Source organism: Engystomops pustulosus, chromosome 2, assembly GCF_040894005.1.
Source record: "Engystomops pustulosus chromosome 2, aEngPut4.maternal, whole genome shotgun sequence".
In the NCBI taxonomy this organism is placed as follows: domain Eukaryota; kingdom Metazoa; phylum Chordata; class Amphibia; order Anura; family Leptodactylidae; genus Engystomops; species Engystomops pustulosus.
The window spans coordinates 222,217,983-222,238,509 of record NC_092412.1 but is presented as its reverse complement, the minus strand read 5'-3'; the positions used below and the strand labels follow the sequence as shown (position 1 = coordinate 222,238,509).

Genomic DNA, 20,527 nt, shown 5'->3' with positions numbered 1-20,527 from the left:
CTGCAGTTCTCTTCTCCTCTACTCTGTCCAGTGCGCAGCTCTGATGCCGACAGACGCAGTGTGATGACATCATCACGTCTGCCAGCTTCAGCTCAGCGTACAGTGGTCGTACAGAGGAGAAGCGGACTACTGGGGGAAGGGGGTGGTTATTTATTTTCCCTAAAGTTCTTTTGGTGCGACCCAGGACTGGATGTTCCACGGACGACTGTGGTGACCAGTGTATTAGATCACTACATGGAAATCCAAGGGAAATAAAGACACAGACACCAAGATGTAAGGGGGAGGGGAAAATATTTTATTTATATCTATATTGTTTTTAATATTTTGTGTATTTTATTTTATAAATCTAAGCTATATTAATATTATCTGTATTACTATTTATTCATAAAATTATTAAAACTATGAAACTTTACCTATTTTTTTTTAGCTTTTTATATTTTTTTTATATTAATAATTACTTACCTACACTATCCACATTATAACCTACATTATCTAACCCAGTGTGTGTGTGTGGGGGGATATATATTTACTTCTCTATTCTTTTCTATAAGACACTTCTTACTATAGGACGCACCCCAGATTAAGGCTTCTAAAAAAAGGAAAAATATATTTTACACCAATTAAGATTTCCCTGTTGGTCGCACTAAAGCACAGCACACACAGACATACATTTACACAGACAGCTCTGCATCATCCATAGTTACACACTCAGCTCTGCATCATCCATCCACATACACACTCATTCCTGCATCATCCATCCACATACACACTCAGCTCTGCATCATCCATCCACATACACACTCAGCTCTGCATCATCCATCCACATACACACTCAGCTCTACATCATCCATCCACATACACACTCAGCACTGCATGATCCATCCACATACACACAGCTCTGCATCATCCATCCACATACACACTCAGCTCTGCATCATCCATCCACATACACACTCAGCTCTCCATCATCCATCCACATACACACAGCTCTCCATCATCCATCCACATACACACTCAGCTCTGCATCATCCATCCACATACACACTCAGCTCTGCATCATCCATCCACATACACACTCAGCTCTGCATCATCCATCCACATACACACACAGCTCAGCTATACACATTCAGCTCAGCTATACACACACAGAACCACACACACATACTTCCCCCATTCCCCTTCTTCTTACCCTGTCCCAGGGCAGCATGGCAGTATGAGACCTGTGGTGATGTAAGAAGCATGTGATCAGTCACATGATTCTGACATCACTGCAGGTCCTGTACCTGTAGGACGCTGGGGAGAGCAGTACGGAGGCTCTCCTCTCTGGGAATTTGGGTGCAGCTCTATATCAGGGCATCACCCGATCTCCCTTACAGCGGTCAGGAGGGTCTGGCAGTGCTGGATCCTCCTGACCTCCGGTCTATAAGACACAGGCACTTTTTAGCAAGATTTTTTTCTTGCTAAAAAGTGCGTCTTATAGTTCAGAAAATACGGTGCTTAGCTGCACTATCCACTTTATAACCCACATTATCTTACCTAGTGTGTAAGGGGGTCTATATTTTTTACTTCTCTAATATTTTCTATGTAAATTATTATTATGAGACTACACCTATTTTTTTTTAGATTTTTATATTTTTTTGTTTATTTATATTAATATTTACTTACCTAAACTATCCACATTATAACCTACATTATCTAACCTAGTGTGTTTTTGTGGGGGGATATATATTTACTTATCTATTATTTTCTTTGTAAATGATTATTTTGAGACTACACATTTATTTTTTTTTCTAGATTTTCTTATTTTTTTCTTATTTATATTAATTAATAATTACTTACCTACACTATACACTTTATAACCCACATTATCTTACCTAGTGTATGAGGGGGTCTTTATTTTTACTAGTCTAATAAGTTCTATATAAATCATTATTATGAGACTACATCTATTATTTTGTGCGGGGGGTTATTTTTTATTTATATTAATAATTAATAATGATTTAAAGAAGTTTAGCACTAAAACTATTTATGGCTGAGTTGATCCAGAGGAAGGCAAAAAAACACCTTCCTGACCCCATATATGGGGATCAGAACAAATCCCAGGATCAAATACCATCATCTAATTACATCTGCTATCAATATTATAAACTACATTATTCATCCTAATATGTGGGGGAGGGGAAATCTATATTTTACTTGTCTAATATTTTCTATATAAATTATATATTTTTTAGGATTGTAAATCTATCATACTATACCTATTTATGGCTCTGTATGATCCTGAGGAAGGCAAAAACCTCCTTGAAGATCAAACTAATGCTCCTCAAGGTGGAAAAATTCCTTCCTGACCCCAAATATGGCGATCGGAACAATTCCCAGGACCAAAGCCAATATCTACACCTGTCCTATATATCTATGTGTGTGTATACCTACATCTATCTAAGTGTCTATCAGTGTATCTATGTGTGTGTAGTGTGTGTAACTTACCAGGCCTGTGCTGAGCAGGACACACAGGCCTCTCCAGGAGCCGGACGTTTCTTCAGGAGGGAAGTGATGTCAGACGCTGCCGGATATCAGAGGATCAAAGCCAAGCACCGAGGCAACGTCATGATGGAAATGTACAGCAACCTGATGTCATAGAGAGGATGTTGTAGGCGAGCCGAGGTCTCACACAGCAGCAGAGGTGGGTACAGGAGGCATTAAGTTCTGGGCAGTGGCACGGGCTGATCCTACAAGACACAAGAGGGAAATGTTACTTCTACCACTTGTACATATATAGACAAGAGAACTAATGTAACATGAAAATATTTATTCTTATGAGATTTGTGTATATGGAGAACTCACCAGTCATAGATATTACAATCTGGATCTCTCCATCATCCTAAGAATAAGCAGAGACATAGTAATTGTTAGGAGCAATAATAATGAAGAACAGGAGGGAGAAGATTATGGAAGAGACTACATCAGGTTAGTAATGACTATTACATGTAAGCTTTGTACAGGAGAAGGATCTTACCGGGCCCAGCTAGGTGACATGTAGGAGAATTCGGCCACGGGGTTAGTAGGTGTTTCATCTCCCGGCCACTGCAGGTGTTTGTTCTTCAGAACGGCCCTGAATGGTGTAAATGGGGGCTGTGCTCTCCCGGCCTCAAGATCCTCCCAGCCAATGCTGTCAAAGAAGGGATGGTGTCTGATGTTACCGGACACACCCAGCCGCATCTCAGGATTTTTCCGCAGCAGGTTTTTAATCAGATGTTTTAAATCGGAGGCCAGCCAGGGTGGTATTTCTGGCATTTCGGTGATGATGGACTCGACCGCCTCACTCCTGATGGGCCCATAGTAAAATGGGGAGTATCCGGATGACATCATGGACACAACAATCCCCAGGCTCCACCAGTCAACTGCTGCGTCATATTCCTCATCCAGCAGCACCTCTGGGGCCATAAAACAGGTTGTGCCCACCACTCCACGGGTCTTATTGGAGGAGGTGACACCATCGCGGGCAAGGCCCAGGTCGATGATGCGGATGTGCCCACTTCTATCCAGCATGATGTTTCCTGGCTTTAGATCTCTGTGGACGATGTTATGTCCATGGAGGAATTGGAGGCCACATACTATCTCTGCTGTGTAGAATCTCACATTATCGATGTTCAAGCTGCCGCACATTCTGATTAACGCCTGCAGGCTGCCGCCGGACAGATACTCCGTGATGAAATACGCCCCGTGCTGAGACTGATGTGCGGCATACAGATGGCATAGGAATGGGCACTCTCGGGCTTTTTGGAGTATCCGTCGCTCTCTCATCAACATTGCTGTATTGTCCGGTGTTTTGAGGACAACTTTCACGGCCATGAAGGTGTTTCGGCCAGGGAATGATGCCAGAACCACCTAAAGATGGAAAGGGGAGATACTTATACATTTATTACATACGATAGCTGAGTAATCTGCTGGGGGTCAGACATTTCTGCTGGCTATGACAGTGGGGTACACCGCTCACATAAAGCGCCAACCAGCTCCCCAGTGCACAATCCTCTGTGTAGTCAGGCTATGGTCAGACAAGTGTCAGACTCTCTGTACTATTAGTATTTTATGCTGTCATTTACCAAAAATAACTGTTGCCAACATCCTAAAGCCATCTCTTCCTTGAGGAATATTTTTTCACTATAACAGTGGTGTCGACTGATCTATATGACATCAAGGGCCTCATTAAAAAATGTAGTAAGCCCATGTCATACCTTTCTGAAGCGAGAAAGTTTTAATTTAAAACCTCACACTTAAATCATCTCACCCTCATGCTTTATAAAAATGGAACTAATTCAGAACATAATATTTTTCAATGTATTTACAGCAGACCAACGGCATATAACAATGAATAATCTCTACTATACATCTCTTAATGATGAAACTTTGTGCATACATTCACCACTAGGGGGAGCTCAGTGGATAGAAAAAATACAGCTTTTATTCTGCTCAATGAAAGCTAAAAATGTATATTGAATAGAGCTCCCCCTAGCGTGACTGCTGGGAAATGCAGCAATCATTGTCAGGAGAAGATCAGTGTTGGACCCATTCCCCTTACAGGCGCCTTTGCTGCTCTACTGTCTATGGATATTGGATTTAATCCAATGGATAGCAATTAGACCCAAGAGCTGACCAGAAGGAAGCAAATACAATGCTGAACACATCACTATAAGCATAATATGACCTTTGTGGAGCAAGTAAATAACAAAAATAACACAAATTTAAAGTTAAATCCTGCTCGATTGCGACACACTCCGATCGCATGCGACACAATGCCCTTCTAAATACCTGTCCCGGCGGCGCAATCCCTGAAAAGTCGGAAAACCCGACGGAAATGCGGCCGCGAGACCCTTAGTAAATAAGCCCCAATGAGTCTTTCCCAATCTCAGTGTGACCCCACATATCATACGTATGGCTAGAAATATTACTGGAGATTCTCAGCTCTTGACATACATTGGATAAAAATGTCTGTTACCAGAAACTAACGGCAAAGGCAAAATGTAACCAATAAGAAATGATGCCACTTACTTTTCCAAAGCCGCCCCTACCCAGCACCTGATGGATGGTGAGGCGGTAGACATAGAAGTCGGGGTAGGGGCTTGATGTTACAGGGTCCTGGCTGCTGCCCGGTCTTGGCCCGTCATCCTCTAATAATCCGGCAATCTCTCCTCTCCTCTTTATCTTCAATCCGCTCTCGCTGTCCTCTTCTCTCTTCCTCTTTTCTCTCTTCCTCTTCTTCTCTTCTCTCTTCCTCATCTCTTCTTCTCTCTTCCTCTTCTTCTCGCTTTCTCTGTGTCCTGTAGACGCCATCTTTGGGAATCCAGTAGAATCCAATCCAGTCGCTGCCTTCGACAGTTGAAGGTAACTGGTAGTTGGCCGTGTGCAGGTCACAGGTCAGAGGTCACGGAATGCTCAGGTGGCACCTGCCTGCCAGTAGGATCATGTACCTGCTCTGCCATCTATACTGTGGGCATCAGACATGGCAGTACAGTGTCCAGAGGAATTAATATATTTATATGTATTATTGTATTGTTATATTAGTGGTAGATGGGCAGAGGATGAGAATTATGCCCGGGCTGGCAGTGGTGCCCATATTATACATCACCAGGACATCTGCTGCAATCAGGAATGAATGCAGACATGTTGAAATGTAGATGCTCCTGGGGTGGCATGGGATGGGGGTCATCTATACTGATGATATTTAATGAGGAGGACAATGTTTAAATGGGAATATATCAATTTTAGGAGTTTTAAGAAACAATGATGGTTTGGGAAAGTTTGCAAGTGTCCAATTATGAACATGCAGGTATTGAGGGCCTCTATGGTAGTAGTTATGAGCGATGTACCCCAGGGTTCTGTTCTTGGCCCTCTACTATTTAATATATTTATTAATGATATAGAGGTAGAAATTAATAGCACTGTGTCTATTTTTGAAGATGACACCAAACTGTGTAGTGTAATACAGTCTATGGAGGATGTTCATAGGCTGCAGGGTGACTTGGACAAAATGAGTTTTTGGTCATCCACTTGGCAAATGAGGTTTAATGTGGATAAATGTAAGGTTATGCACATTGGGGCTAATAATCCAAAGGCAAAATATGTCCTTGGGGGAGTAAATCTGGGAGAGTCCCTTGTTGAGAAGGACCTGGGGTACTACCGGTAGTAGATCATAAATTGAATAACAACATGCAATGTCAGTCAGCTGCCTCTAAAGCCAGCAAGATCTTGTCATGTATCAAAAGTGGTATGGACTCTCGTGATAGGGATGTAATATTACCACTGTAAAAGGCATTAGTCCGGCCTCACCTTGAATAAGCTGTCCAGTTCTGGGCACCGGTCCATAAAAAGGATGCCCTGGAGCTGGAGGGGGTTCAACGCAGAGCCACAAAAATGATAAGGGGTATGGAGGGTCTTAGTTATGAGGAAAGATTACAACAACTAGATTTATTTAGTCTGGAAAAGAGATGACTACGAGGGGACATGATTAATTTATATAAATATATGAATGGTCCATACAAAATAATATGGTGGTAAGTTGTTTCAGATTAAATCAAATCAAAAGACAAGGGGGCACTGTCTGCGTCTGGAGAAAACAAGGTTTAATCACCAGAGGCGACAGGGCTTTTTTACTATGAGAACTGTCAATCTGTGGAATAGCCTGCCTCAGGCGCTGGTCACAGCAGGGACAGCAGAGAGCTTCAAGAAGGGTCTAGATGCCTTTTTACACCTAAATAACATTGATGGTTATATTATATGGAATTGTTTCCCCTAAATCCCTTCCTCATCCAGTCCTTTCCCTTCCTTGGTTGAACTTGATGGACATGTGTCCTTTTTCAACCGTATAAAATATGATATTAAAGATATTGTCAGTTGTGTAGATTTTATTTGGTGATCGATCGGTTTGGTGATTATCTAAGTTACCGGAATTCATACATCGGTACCATATTTTTTTACTCATAGGGCCAGGATTATAGAAAGGGTAGAAAGCATTTAGTGGTGCAGTTGCTGTACATTTGTTATATTGTAGAGACCAGATGTGTAGCTAGCGGTGTCAGCAGTGGTCGTAACTTAAAGCTGATGGGCCCCAGTTAAAGTCTGTGCCAGGGCCCGGATATAATGTTTGTTTTATAGTATAAGCCTTCTCATATCGGAAAGTGAAACCTTTTGGGCGCCCTAAGCCTCTAGGGCCCGGTTGTGACCGCTCCATCAGCACCCCCTCAAGTTACGCCCCTGGGTGTTAGCAGAAGAGGGATAAATAATATATCCACAATGGATGCTGCTCCCACGCTGAAGTATACCCTGTACTGCATAGTGACAACACTGAATAACACCCCCAGATTGAAAATTGCCCCCCTAACTCTAAGTAATGATCCCAGTCTCCCACACTCCGTATAATTAAAACAAAAGATAATACTTATCTCTCTTCTCTCCTGACTTTTTATCATCTTAGACAGCAGATAGACATGAAACAGGGGAAAGCTTCTCAGACAGTGTATATAGAATAGTGTGTGCTGACCCAGAGACATCTGAATCTTAGGCCCAAAGATTTGACGACTGATTATTTATCACCCCATGCGCATATACAGGATCCAATAATTTTTTTCAGAGACAAAATATACACTGTTTTAATTCCAGCCTGTATTCTGATGTTTCTCAATTGAAGATGTAAATGTCTCCATCAATGCTTGCTCCATTATCTGGCTGCTTCTAATTAAAAAAGGAAACCTACATCTGTTTTCTGGATTTTAAAGATGTTGTTTGAGAGTTGAAAAACATGGCTGTTTTCCATAAACAGCACCAGACATGACCATGGTTTGTGCAGCTCAGTGAAGCTAGAAATGAATGGAGCTTAGTTTGAGTACCTTCCACTCCCCAAGGTCAGGTGTGGCGCTGTTTTGGTAAATAGCCATGTTTTTCAAACTCCAGACAACCCTGGCATGCACGCACTATGGGGGGAAAGAATTTCTACCCTAAGCTACAACAATTGCCCTGCTCCTGATATATGTTTATAAAATACTCCCTAATGCAACTCAATAGCATATAATGGCCCCACTTAATGTTATCCCCCTTGTTGTGACCCCTCACTTGTAAAAACCCTCACATATAATGCACCCTTTTATGCACCCCACTTAGTGAGCCCTTTTATTAATCCCCATTACTTCTAATGCCCCAGTTTTCTAAGCTCCAACCCCACTCACATTGCGGTCCCTCTCCTCTTCCCTCTAGTAATTTGTGGCCGTGTCCTTATTCATTTAATAGGACAGTGGTCCCCAAACTTTTTTCTTGTGACCAGGCACCCCCTGCTCTTTATAAGGCCAGACAGACCACTTTCCACCTCCCCCCCCTCCCCACTTATAACATACTCTCTGCTTCTTTTAAATGTGACAAATAACAAAAGCAAACATATACTTACCTATTTCTGCTCCACTGACGCAGCAGTAGTCCCTTACTCCTATGTGCAGCGGCACTACACGTCTCTGAAGCCACTGTGCAAAGAGAAAAGGGGACTATTGCTGCTTCAGCAGGGTAAGTGGAGTATATATTTTTTTAATGATTTTAGGCCGTGGTTGGGGACCGTTATAATACACAGCTCTGATTATTCTCTGTGATATAATGAGCCGTGCACCTGTGTGACCTGTGTGACATCACAAGACCAGGGACCGATTGAATGTCAGCGAAAAGATCTCTAGAAAACAGGAATTGATATAGAAAGTATATTTCAAAATGGTATAACTTGTCATTTATTGAATGATGACATTCATTTTAAGATGTGGTGTTTTTCCATCTGAGGTTGTATTTTCCTAATTTTAATACCGGATGTCATTTCACTATGTACTGATATGTAAGACCATAGAAGAGAAAGAGGGTGGACTTCGTTTTTTTTCGTGACTTGAGTGTTTACTATTATGTATAATAATCTTTTACTCTCCCGTCTCCACTTTTTATCCACCATACTTCTACTTTATACGTACTACACAATATCTGGCATGTTTTCTATTATGGGAAAATTAGAAAACTCCCTTGGTAATTTGTGAAGTATTATAAGTGCATGGTATATACGTAAACTGTAGAGAGATCCTCCCTTAAATGGCTTGTTACATTAATAAGACACACATGTACATTCCCGGTGGCTTTGCACTCTGACCATGAGTCCTCTGCGGGTGTAAGGTACAGGGATCTGACAGAAGTAAAAGCTTCTCTGCCCCTTTAGGTACTTTTAACAAAAAGACAACTGCACAGTTTACAGTAATCGTCCTACAGATGCAGCGTTAAATGTCATCACGTGTTTTCGAGAAATTGGTGCCATTTGTACAGTAGCTTGTATCTTGTTGGTTATTTGAGAGATTCTACATAAGGTCATATTCAGATGGTCTCATGTTCTTGTGTACAAAGACACAATGGGGGTCATTTACTAAGGGCCCGATTCGCGTTTTCCCGACGTGTTACCCGAATATTTCCAATTTGCGCCGATTTCCCCTGTATTGCCCCGGGATTTTGGTGCACGCGATCGGATTGTGGCGCATAGGCGCCGGCATGCGCGCGACGGAAATCGGGGGCGTGGCCGAACGAAAACCCGATGTATTCGGAAAAACCGCCGCATTTAAAAACGGAAAATGTGTCGATTGGGACGCGCTTACCTTCACTTGGTCCGGGTCGGTGAATTTCAGGGCATCCGGATGCTTTTCAGGGCAGCAGCGCCACCTGGTGGACGTCGGAGGAACTACCTTAGTGAATCCCGGCTGGACCCGAATCCACCGCAGAGAAGGCGCCGCTGGATCGCGAATGGGCCGGGTAAGTAAATCTGCCCCAATGTGGGAGATTTATCAGAAGTGTCTGAGAGCAGAACTGTTCTATTTCAACCAATCAGAGCTCAGGTTTCATTTTCCCACATCCGTTTATAAAATTAAAGCTGAGCTCTGATTGGTTTCCATGGGCAACTGGAACAATTTTACCTCAGACGCTTCTGATAAAACTCCCCCAATGAATGATGTGACCAATTCTTTTTCTACTAATTTTTCCAACCAAACCAAGTGATCTTATAAGATTTTCCATTATATATGAGTTTCATTAACCCATATAATGGTTTTTTTGTCCTTATGTGACAGAATGCCCTTAGAACTGCTCAAAACGTTGTTATTGCTGGGAGTGGTCTTAAAGTTTTTAATAATGTGTGGCCTGTTTGAATGACAGAAAAGTGACCTTTAGTGTAAAAATAGTTTCAGCTGCATCTTCCTGTTACAACAGCTTATAATTTTTGCTCTGTATTTATAGGCTATATTATCCAGGAATATAATGAAGGGGTTAAATGCATAAGGTTAGGACAGCGTCCCATCATATTTACAACATTGGAGGAAATTATTAAGATTGGCACTTTGAACACCAGTCCTAATATTCCAGCCAGTGTTTCGGATATACTACGAGGCTCCGCCCCTTCTCTGTAAGTTTGGATCCATTTAGACCAGGAGATTTCAGGTATAGTCTCCACTGGTTTTTCGGGGTGGGTTGTGCTGTTGATTGTAGAGAAGCCTGAGAACTGGCAGGCATGGGGCATTTTACAGAAAATTGGTGGAGAAGTGCAACACCCTCGCCGATGCAATAGCGAGGGAGTGTTTGCGAATACGTCCCACCTGCATGTAATCACATTACGCAACATGGTCCTGATAGGACATAGGGGATATTGCAGTGGTGAATCCTGCCTGGCAAGGCAGAGGTTAAGTGTTTTGTATGATGCAAGATGCTATTGTCCAATGATCTGTGTTACATCCTGTCCTTTGTAAGCTGAGATGTGATTGGAGGAGCAGCCACCACCTGACCAAAGGGAGGTAATAAAACCCCCTGGCCAGGAATGTTCTAGAGTTCTTTCTGAGAGATTTCTAGAAGAGAGATTCCAGTGTAGGAGAATCAGTGAGTGAGCAATCTCTGTCTAGCCCATACCAGAGCAGGAAGAGCCTAGCCCCTGCCTCTGAAGAGTGGAGCATCAGACTAGAGTTAGTATAGTGAGGAAAGGGGTATCATCTTACCTTCTAAGGTGATACCTGAAGCCCTACAGGACAAGCTGAAGCTTCCTACCAGGACACAGCTGCCTCCCAGCCTGCCCTCTACATCCAGGCTGGTGAACTATCTCCTGAGGCTCCCTCCAACTCACATCTCAGCACTCCATCTACCTGTTAAAGGCACGTTGCTGCGGTTCCTGCCGGTTCAAATAAAGAACTGTAAGTTGTTTTCTTCAACTTCTGTCTCCGTCTGGTCCCTGCTAATACGGCTGCCTTCAATACCGGCACCCTGTCCATCACACAGAGACTCACACTCGGGACATTAAGGGGTTGCCCCAGGGAGATCCGCTATAGCAGCCTCTCCCTCATCATTTCTTGCCAACACCACCCTGCTGGAGACCTGCCAGGCTGTAGGACAGCCCTCCGGTTCCCCCGTACCAAGCACCGTGACAATAGCGTGCCTAGGCCGCAACCGCCAGCCACTCCGGTACAGCGGGCCCCGGCTGACTCCAGGCCTCACCTCAAGGGCTAGGCCCCGGTGGGGGATGTTGCAAGTGGCGTCACGAACAGGATTGATACTTCTGTACCTTATTCCGGCATTAAAGACTTTCCTTTATTACAAAGACTGTGCTGCCTAACCCTGCTGCCATCCGGGTTTAGGCCCAAGTAATTGTGTGTTTCTGGATTGAACTGTGTTATACTGCTGCCACGTGCTGTCGAGCGCCGCTCCAGCACTCAAGAGGTTAATCCCTGCAAGAACTGTACCAGCTCTGCTACATCCGGCGCTGCCGTGCCTGAAGATTTTTACCTCAGAAACTGTGGCGCAGCAAATAATTCAAGCCCGCCAAAACCTTCACTGGCGGGAAACCCAGATGACTCACCAAACTCCGCCCACGCACGAATGGCGCGAACCCCGCCTCCTGTGGCGCAGGAAAAATTAGAGCCCGCCACAGCTCTTGGCAGGAAGGACTTGGACTCCTCCCACTGGCTCGAGGCGGACTTCCTGCCCCGCCTCAGAGAAGCGCCAGAACTTGTGCTGATCTTGGAGAGTGAGGTCAGCATCATGTGGGGTCCTCCGCCATTCCCTCCTGTGGAGCCTCCCGAGTTCTTTGAAGTGTTGGAGACCATGGTGGTGGTCTCTGCGCAGCCGGTCCGGAGGCCCTTTGCTGGGCACCGGCTGCATCGAGGACTGACCCGAGCATTCGTCACCCGGAGGTATGTCCAGACGGTGACGGAGTACCAAGTACCACCCGGGCGGTTCCTCGTGCCTATCCCGGTTACCATACCGGTACCGCAGGCCCACGTGGAGGCGCCACGTGGGGAGGCCCCGACTCCTGTTGAGCCAGCGCCTGGGCCTACTGCTGCCGTGCCACCTGCTCCGAGGCCTACTGTCTCTGCTGTTCGGCCTGCTAGCCCTGCTGTGACGGTTCCTGATCCTCCGGCTGCTCCTGCTCCTGTTCCGGCACCTGCCCGACCATCACGGAGATCCGAGTCTGCACCGGAGCCACGAGCCCCAGCACCGGCACCTCCGCAGCCTCGAGGCCGAGGTGAGGCCGCCCGCCAGAGACTCCGAGACGCTGTCTCGGAGCAGCGACGCCGCGAGAAGGAGGCCCAACGCTACATGGCCGGCCGGTCTACAGCTGGAGCCTGGGTGGAAAAGAACCGCACCACCGGTATGGTCCGGTTCTTCGACAAACAACGTGGCTATGGCTTCGCCACTCAAGACTACACCGGACGGGAGGTATTTATTCCCCGCCGGTCTGTCAAGAGGCCCGATCTGCCGGAGAGCCAGCACAACCTGAAGCCAGGCGAGTGCATTGAATTCTCCCTGCAGGAGGGGCCCCGAGGACCCTGGGCGGCTGGTGTGATCCGGATCCCCGACTCCGATGAGGACCGCTACCCACCGTATGACGACCTGTATGAGGACGACGAGTGGCCGGAATCTCCGAACACCTCTTCTTCCTCGGCTGCGAGTCCCCGGGCTGTGACCCACGTGAATGCTCCATCCACGGTGATTGTGAGTACGGGTCCCATTGCCATCCATGGGCCGGGCATGATCCAGGGCGCCACCCCCACCGTCTCCCCTGCCGGGAGTATTGCCAGGTCCCGCGGCTCTTCTGTGGGAGAAGACATCCCGGCTAGCGAACCTTGTCCGGAGGTTCCGTCTAGGCCCACATCTCCCCTTGCCGGTTACCAATGGGGTGATGACCCGGCCCCAGAAGAACCGGAGCTGGAAGGAGCTGCGGCGCTGCCGCAGGTCCCTGTTTATTTCTTTCTGGACCCCTCCGTGGTCCCTGGCTCAGTTGAGCCCCCGGCTGGAACAGCCGACACCCCGGACGACAGTGCTCCTCCCCCTGAAGGTCCGGAGGATATTGCTGCACCTGCAGTACCCGCTACTGCCACCGGGTGTCCCCAGCCGGCACCTACTCCCGCTGAGGATGCACAGGATTCCCTACTGACTTTGGATCCTGTCCCTGCTGAACCCAGCGAAGGTGCATCTGACTAACCCCTGAAGGGCTGTAGCCCTCTCCAGGTACTATGTCCATTGTACATATTGTATATTTCTGTCCTTTCCCTAAAGAGCCAGAAACTGTCCTGAGACTCTTACCCTTATTTATCTCAGTTAAGAGATTATATATTGTCCTGTGCTATGATAGCACCTCTTCCTCTGCCACAGCAGAGAATTTCTTCAAAGGACTCTGTCCCTCTACCTAAAGAGGAGACCCTTTGTTTCTTTAGTGCACTTTTCCCCACATCAAGGGCTGTACCCAGAAGATGGACTTTGTCACTAGAGACCTTCTGTGAGACTTTTGCCAGATACTACCAGGAAAAGTTGCCACTTTATTTATTATCATTTTGCACTTAATGCCTTCCTTTTTAGGTATGGACATTCTGCTTGCACTCTTTATGCCTTTTCTTTGCAGGAAAAGAGACATTTATCCTGCTACCCTGAGTAGCCTATCTATCTGTAACGTTTGTAACGTTCAAGATGTGTACCCATTGGGCTCCTAAGCCAATGTGAATTTACCAAATGTTTGCACACTGTCATATATGCCAGTAGTCTGCATTAACCCTTTCATAGGCTTTTCAGGTTGTAATGTGGCTGTGTCGGACCGTCTTTTTGTGTAAAACACTGACCGCTACCTGATCCCTCAAACCGAGGTTTGCACGTGGGGGTAGTCCGTAAACTGCGGGTCTTTAGGGGACCGGGGGTGTTACACAGTTAGCACCTGGATACCACCCATACATGGGTAAGGATGTCAGTCAGGAGGTACTCGTGTCGCATATGCTAACGCAATGCAGATATACACACTATATAATTGCCGCCAGGGAAGAAGCGTTGATACAACAAATATACAGGCCTTGGTGCAAGGAGTGGATTACAGGACATGACACCACACCTTTCCTACTGTACAGTTCGGTTTAATGGCGTCAGCGACCAACTGTCATACAGCTATATGTTTTTGTCTTAGTCCGACACCAACCCAGGTGCCTGTCTCCAGAACCATGGGCGGTTTGTCCCTACACCTCACATAGCCTGCACTTCCCAGAAGTGCCTTTAGCCCCCTCTTTGCCCCAAACCATCTGTAGTCGAGCCGAGGGCGGCTCTTTCAATTGCCCCCGGGGTACGCAACACCCTCGCCGATGCAATGGCAAGGGAGTGTTTGCGAATACGTTCCACCTGCATGTAATCACATTACGCAACATGGTCCTGATAGGACATAGGGGATATTGCAGTGGTGAATCCTGCCTGGCAAGGCAGAGGTTAAGTGTTTTGTATGATGCAAGATGCTATTGTCCAATGATCTGTGTTACATCCTGTCCTTTGTAAGCTGAGATGTGATTGGAGGAGCAGCCACCACCTGACCAAAGGGAGGTAATAAAACCCCCTGGCCAGGAATGTTCTAGAGTTCTTTCTGAAAGATTTCTAGAAGAGAGATTCCAGTGTAGGAGAATCCTAGAGATCAGTGAGTGAGTGAGCAATCTCTGTCTAGCCCATACCAGAGCAGGAAGAGCCTAGCCCCTGCCTCTGAAGAGTGAAGCATCAGACTAGAGTTAGTATAGTGAGGAAAGGGGTATCATCTTACCTTCAAAGGTGATACCTGAAGCCCTACAGGACAAGCTGAAGCTTCCTACCAGGACACAGCTGCCTCCCAGCCTGCCCTCTACATCCAGGCTGGTGAACTATCTCCTGAGGCTCCCTCCAACTCACATCTCAGCACTCCATCTACCTGTTAAAGGCACGTTGCTGCGGTTCCTGCCGGTTCAAATAAAGAACTGTAAGTTGTTTTCTTCAACTTCTGTCTCCGTCTGGTCCCTGCTAATACGGCTGCCTTCAATACCGGCACCCTGTCCATCACACAGAGACTCACACTCGGGACATTAAGGGGTTGCCCCAGGGAGATCCGCTATAGCAGCCTCTCCCTCATCATTTCTTGCCAACACCACCCTGCTGGAGACCTGCCAGGCTGTAGGACAGCCCTCCGGTTCCCCCGTACCAAGCACCGTGACAATAGCGTGCCTAGGCCGCAACCGCCAGCCACTCCGGTACAGCGGGCCCCGGCTGACTCCAGGCCTCACCTCAAGGGCTAGGCCCCGGTGGGGGATGTTGCAGAAGGCATAGCAAATACCCCCCAATGTATTATCAAAAATGTTTTGCTTTGTTGTAGTCTCTATCTATACTGACTCTGTATAGTCTACTATCGGTATCATTATAGATGCTGCTGTTTAGAAGGGGAAGCAGAGATTTGTTGCATCATAGATTCATATGATGCAAGGAATCCCGTCCCTGCAGTGTGATAAGATAGTGACACTGGACTGGGTAAAACAATATGTGTTTACTCTAATTTCATACAATCTTTAAGTTTGTATTCTGCAGCCTGTACATTCTCCCGTACAATGCTCTATCCCATGTTTTTATTCAATGATGTACAGTTTTTTTTGGAGCCAGTGAAGCATATCAAGCATATTGCAGGCAACATATGGTCCATCAGCCAAGAGGGATTAACACGAGGCACATGACTGCTCGGTTTGTAAAAACTGGACTGTGTGCTTGCTGGATTTCATAGACTGAACACAGTGCCAGGGAAGGGAATCCTTGCATCATACTGAATTGTGATGTAAGTGTCCCTGCTTGCTTCTAGAAAAGCAGCGCAAAAGTGTAATCCATCAGTCTTAAAGGACATCTAGCACCAGGATGAAAGACTGAATGCAAATGATCCTGAGGGTCTCTAGGATCCATTAACACCTATGGAGCCTAGAACCTCTCTGGCTCTTTTGCATAGTCTTTCATCCTGGTGGAACATGCCCTGGTCAGCGATTTATTATCTGTGGATTAACTAATTATCACTAACCAACTAATTACTGATCAGCCTATTGGTATGGATGATGCATTTCCCAGAGGCCGGCTGAATAACGGTGTGTCGAGCTGGTAAGGTGGTGAGATCCGTATGTTACCCTCCACAGGAAACACTTGGAAACTAACTATCTACTAACCAACTACTGGCCAGTTACTCATTATCCACCAACTAACTAACTATTAAGTAACTACCCATCGGTTAATTGATTTGGAGGATACTATTCTATGAGGACGATTGAATGAATATTAGTTTGACGGGCGGTTAGGCCCGGATTGTATCCCTAGCAAAGGGAACATCTCTATATTTCTCTTGTTAAATAGCTTTGGAATATATAACATTGGTGGTGCCTGAATGAGAATAGGAACTTTGTAAATACTAACTTACTACTATATTCCTATGATTTTTGGACATTTGCTATTATGGTATAGTGTTATTATAGTGGTAATTGTGGCATAGAGGCTATTGCCACATTGATAGAACAACAGTGCAATTGTTAGGGGTACAGTGTTAATATTCTGCTGTACAGCGCCGTGTATTCTTGATTGCTATTCTTTTTTTCTTGGAGGGATAAGAGGGTGGTAAATTGGTGAAATGGCCCCAAAAAATGCATCAAGAATTCCTTGGGTTCGCCCAACGAAAAAGTTAGTAGTACGGGAGACAATTCTGCCAAATTAGATAAAATATGGAAGACCCCCCCCCCCTCCAGTAAAACACAGGCTGTTTCTAATGTTTAAAAGAATTCAGGGATTGAGATCAAGGATATTAACCCCCTTCCCGCTGCAGCCCTTTTTCGTTATTGCGTTTTCATTTTTCACTCCTCACCTTCAAAAATCTATAATTTTTTTTATTTTTCCATGTACAGAGCTGTGTTATGGTTTATTTTCTGCGTAACAAATTACACTTCAAAATGGTGGTATCTAATATTCCATGCTATGTACTGGGAAGCGGGAAAAAAATTCCAAATGCAGTGAAATTGGTAAAAAAAACGCATTTGTGCCGTATTCTTGCGGGCTTGGTTTTTACGGATTTCACTGTATGCCCCAAATGACAGGTCTACCTATTCTTTGGGTGAGTACAATTACAGGGATACCAAATTTGTATAGGTTTTATAATGTTTTCATACATTTACAAAAATTAAAACCTCCTGTTCAAAAATTTGGGGGGGGGGGGGGGGGACTTTTTTATATGTGAAAAAGGAAAAAAGATAGTGGCACTCCCCCAAAAAAGAGAATCTTCTTTATTCAAAGCAATACATAGGACAGGGAGGTGCAGCACGCAAAAAACTCCGGCGACGGACCGTTTCGCGCACTCCTGCGTTTCGTCTGCCCGTATAAAAAATAACTTTTTTATACTTTGGTATACAGAGCTTTGGGAGATGTCGTTTTTTGCCACTTTTGATGACGTTCAATGTTATCATTTTTAGGACTGTACAACCTTTTGATCACTTTTCAAAGAATTTTACTTTTTTTTTTAATGGCAAAAAAGGGCCATTTTCGACTTTTGGGTGTTTTTTTCCATTACGGGGTTACGGGGTTAGATCGGGCATTTTCAGGCGCGTCCATACCTAATGTGTTTATGATTTTTACTGTTTGTTTATATTTATATCAGTTCTAGGGAAAGGGGGGTGATTTGAGTTTTTATGTTTTTTTATAAAACTTTTTTTTTATTTTTATTTTTACTATTTTTCAGACTACCTAGGGTACTTTAACCCTAGGTTGTCTGTACGATCCTATCATATACTGCCATACTACAGCATGGCAGTATATGGGAATTTTCCTCCTCATTCATAACAAATGAATGGCTAACACAAAGCAGCCTCGGGTCTTCGGAAGACCCGAGGCTGTCATGGGGGCGGATGATGATGTCACAGGGAGCGAAGACTCTCGGCAAGATGGCGGTGCCCATGTGCCGCCATCTTTTTGAAGCCACCGGCTAAGAGTCACTGCTAAGAGAAGATCTAAACAAAGTTAGGGATAGACAGAAGACTACAGAAGAGATGGTTCAAAAGTTGGAAAAAGAGATGGCCACTTTGAAAAAAATAACTAATAGCATGAACCAAGAGAATGAAAACCTTAAGGGAAAATAGCAAATCTAGAGGATCTTTCTAGACGGTCTAATATAAGAATCCTTGGGGTACCAGAAAAGGCTGAAGGTGCAAACCCTGTTCATTTTGTGAAGGATTGGTTAGTTAAGACCATAGGGAAGGATTATTTATCGTTGAATTTTGATGTGGGACGGGCGCATAGGATCCCTAGAACTCATATTCCTGGTAATTCTCCACAAACGATTATTTGTAACACAATCCTATCCAGGGACTGGGATTCCATTTTGAGGAGAGCCCTTGAGTTAAAAGAATTAACAATTGAGGGAGCAAAAGTTTCTCTGTTCCCTGATTTTTCTAGGGATACCTTACAAAAAAGAAAGAGCTTTGTGGAAGTTAAAACAAGTTTAAGGGAAAAAGGTTTTCCGTATTTACATATCTTCCCTGCGCAATTAAAAATTAGATATCAGGGTCAATCCCACTTCTTTAGTCTCCCAGAGCAAATATCTGAATGGTTGGATTCAAAGGGACTGTAAATGGGGGAAAAGAAGAGGAAAAGAAAAAAGGGGGAAAAAACAAAAATATGATATTTTATGTATTTTTTTATGTATGGTTGTCGTGGAGATGGGCAGGGGTGAGGGGGATATGTGGCTCCAGTAGGTAGAGTTCTATATGTATATAGGACATGGAGTGGGGAAGGGGGGAGGGCTCCCTGTGCTGAAGGTAAAACTTTCTTTGTGGTACCGTATATACTCGAGTATAAGCCGACCCGAGTATAAGCCGAGACCCCTAATTTTACCACCAAAAACTAGGAAAACCTATTGATTCGAGTATAAGCCGAGGGTGGGAAATGCATTGCTCACAGACCCAGCCAGCCTGCCCCCTATAATATACAGCTTGCCCCCAGTAGTATACAGCCTGCCCCCAGTAGTATACAGCTTTCCCCCAGTAGTATACAGCCACCCCAGCCTGCCCCCAGTAGTATACAGCCACCCCAGCCTGCCCCCCAGTAGTATACAGCCTGCCCCCCAGTAGTATACAGCCACCCCAGCCTGCCCCCCAGTAGTATACAGCCTGCCCCCTAGTAGTCGCGGCTCCTCTTCTGGCTTCCCGGCTCCTCTTCTTGCTTCCGCCCCGTCTTCTGTCTTCTTTAACATCGCGTTGGGCGCCGTAACTGTTCTCTCCCGTGCGGCGCCTAGTATGACGCGCCGCTGCTGACGTCATACTAGGCGCCGCACGGGAGAAGAACAATGGCGCCGCCCAGCAAGATGTTAAAGAAGAAAGAAGACGGCACGGCAGCAAGAAGAGGAGCCGGGAAGCCAGAAGAGGAGCCGCGATGACATCGCGGGAGCAGCACTGCGCATCGGGGCCACAGGAGGGTGAGTAAATAAGTTTATTTTTTTTTTAGTCCATTTTTAATTATTTTTTTAAGCATTGACTCGTGTATAAGCCGAGGGGACGTTTTTCAGCACATTTTTTGTGCTGAAAAACTCGGCTTATACGCGAGTATATACGGTATTTTTCCAGTTTTACTGAGGTTTTACTGTTTTTGTTCTCTTCCATTATATGTGGTGATCAATGGGAACCAGATTAATAGCTTGGAATATTAGAGGAATGAAAGACCGCACTAAACGTTGTATTATTTTTTACTATATTGGAAAACGACTACCAGCTATTGTCATTTTAGTGGAAACCCATCTTGAGAAGGATTCTTTGTATTTAATTAAAAAGGGATATAGTTCGTTTTTTTCTTTCTTTGCTAGAGAAGTGTCCATTTTGTTTCATGGATCTATTGAATTGAAATGATTGGATTCCTGGATTGGATTATCGGATTGGATTACGTTATGTTTTTTTTATGTGGAATATTGGAGGGCAAGAAATGTGTGGTGGCAGGGGTATATATTCCTCCAACGTTTTGCTATAATGTACTGCGTCAATTACTAAAATTTATTTCTAAGGTGGGAGAGTGTCTGGTATGGATTATGGGTGATTTTAACTCATTCTTCTCTAACATCAAAGATCGAATACGTAATAGTAAAATAACCCAATTGGGCCATATGGAAACTGGCCCTTTTTAGGTTTTGTGAGGAGGTGGGTCTCATTTATGTAGA

General features: G+C 45.0%; 1 protein-coding gene across 1 annotated transcript; it reads right to left on the bottom strand.

Annotated features, from left to right (window-relative positions):
* Nucleotides 1-341: 341 nt before the first annotated feature.
* Nucleotides 342-3,893, bottom strand: LOC140116741 (protein kinase C theta type-like). Its single transcript, XM_072133177.1, has 3 exons — nt 3,017-3,893; nt 2,845-2,881; nt 342-2,729 (listed from the first exon to the last, which is right to left on the bottom strand). The coding sequence occupies exons 1-2, from the start codon at nt 3,850-3,852 to the stop codon at nt 2,857-2,859; spliced, it is 861 nt and encodes a 286-aa protein (XP_071989278.1). The 5' UTR covers nt 3,853-3,893; the 3' UTR covers nt 342-2,729; nt 2,845-2,856.
* Nucleotides 3,894-20,527: the final 16,634 nt, after the last annotated feature.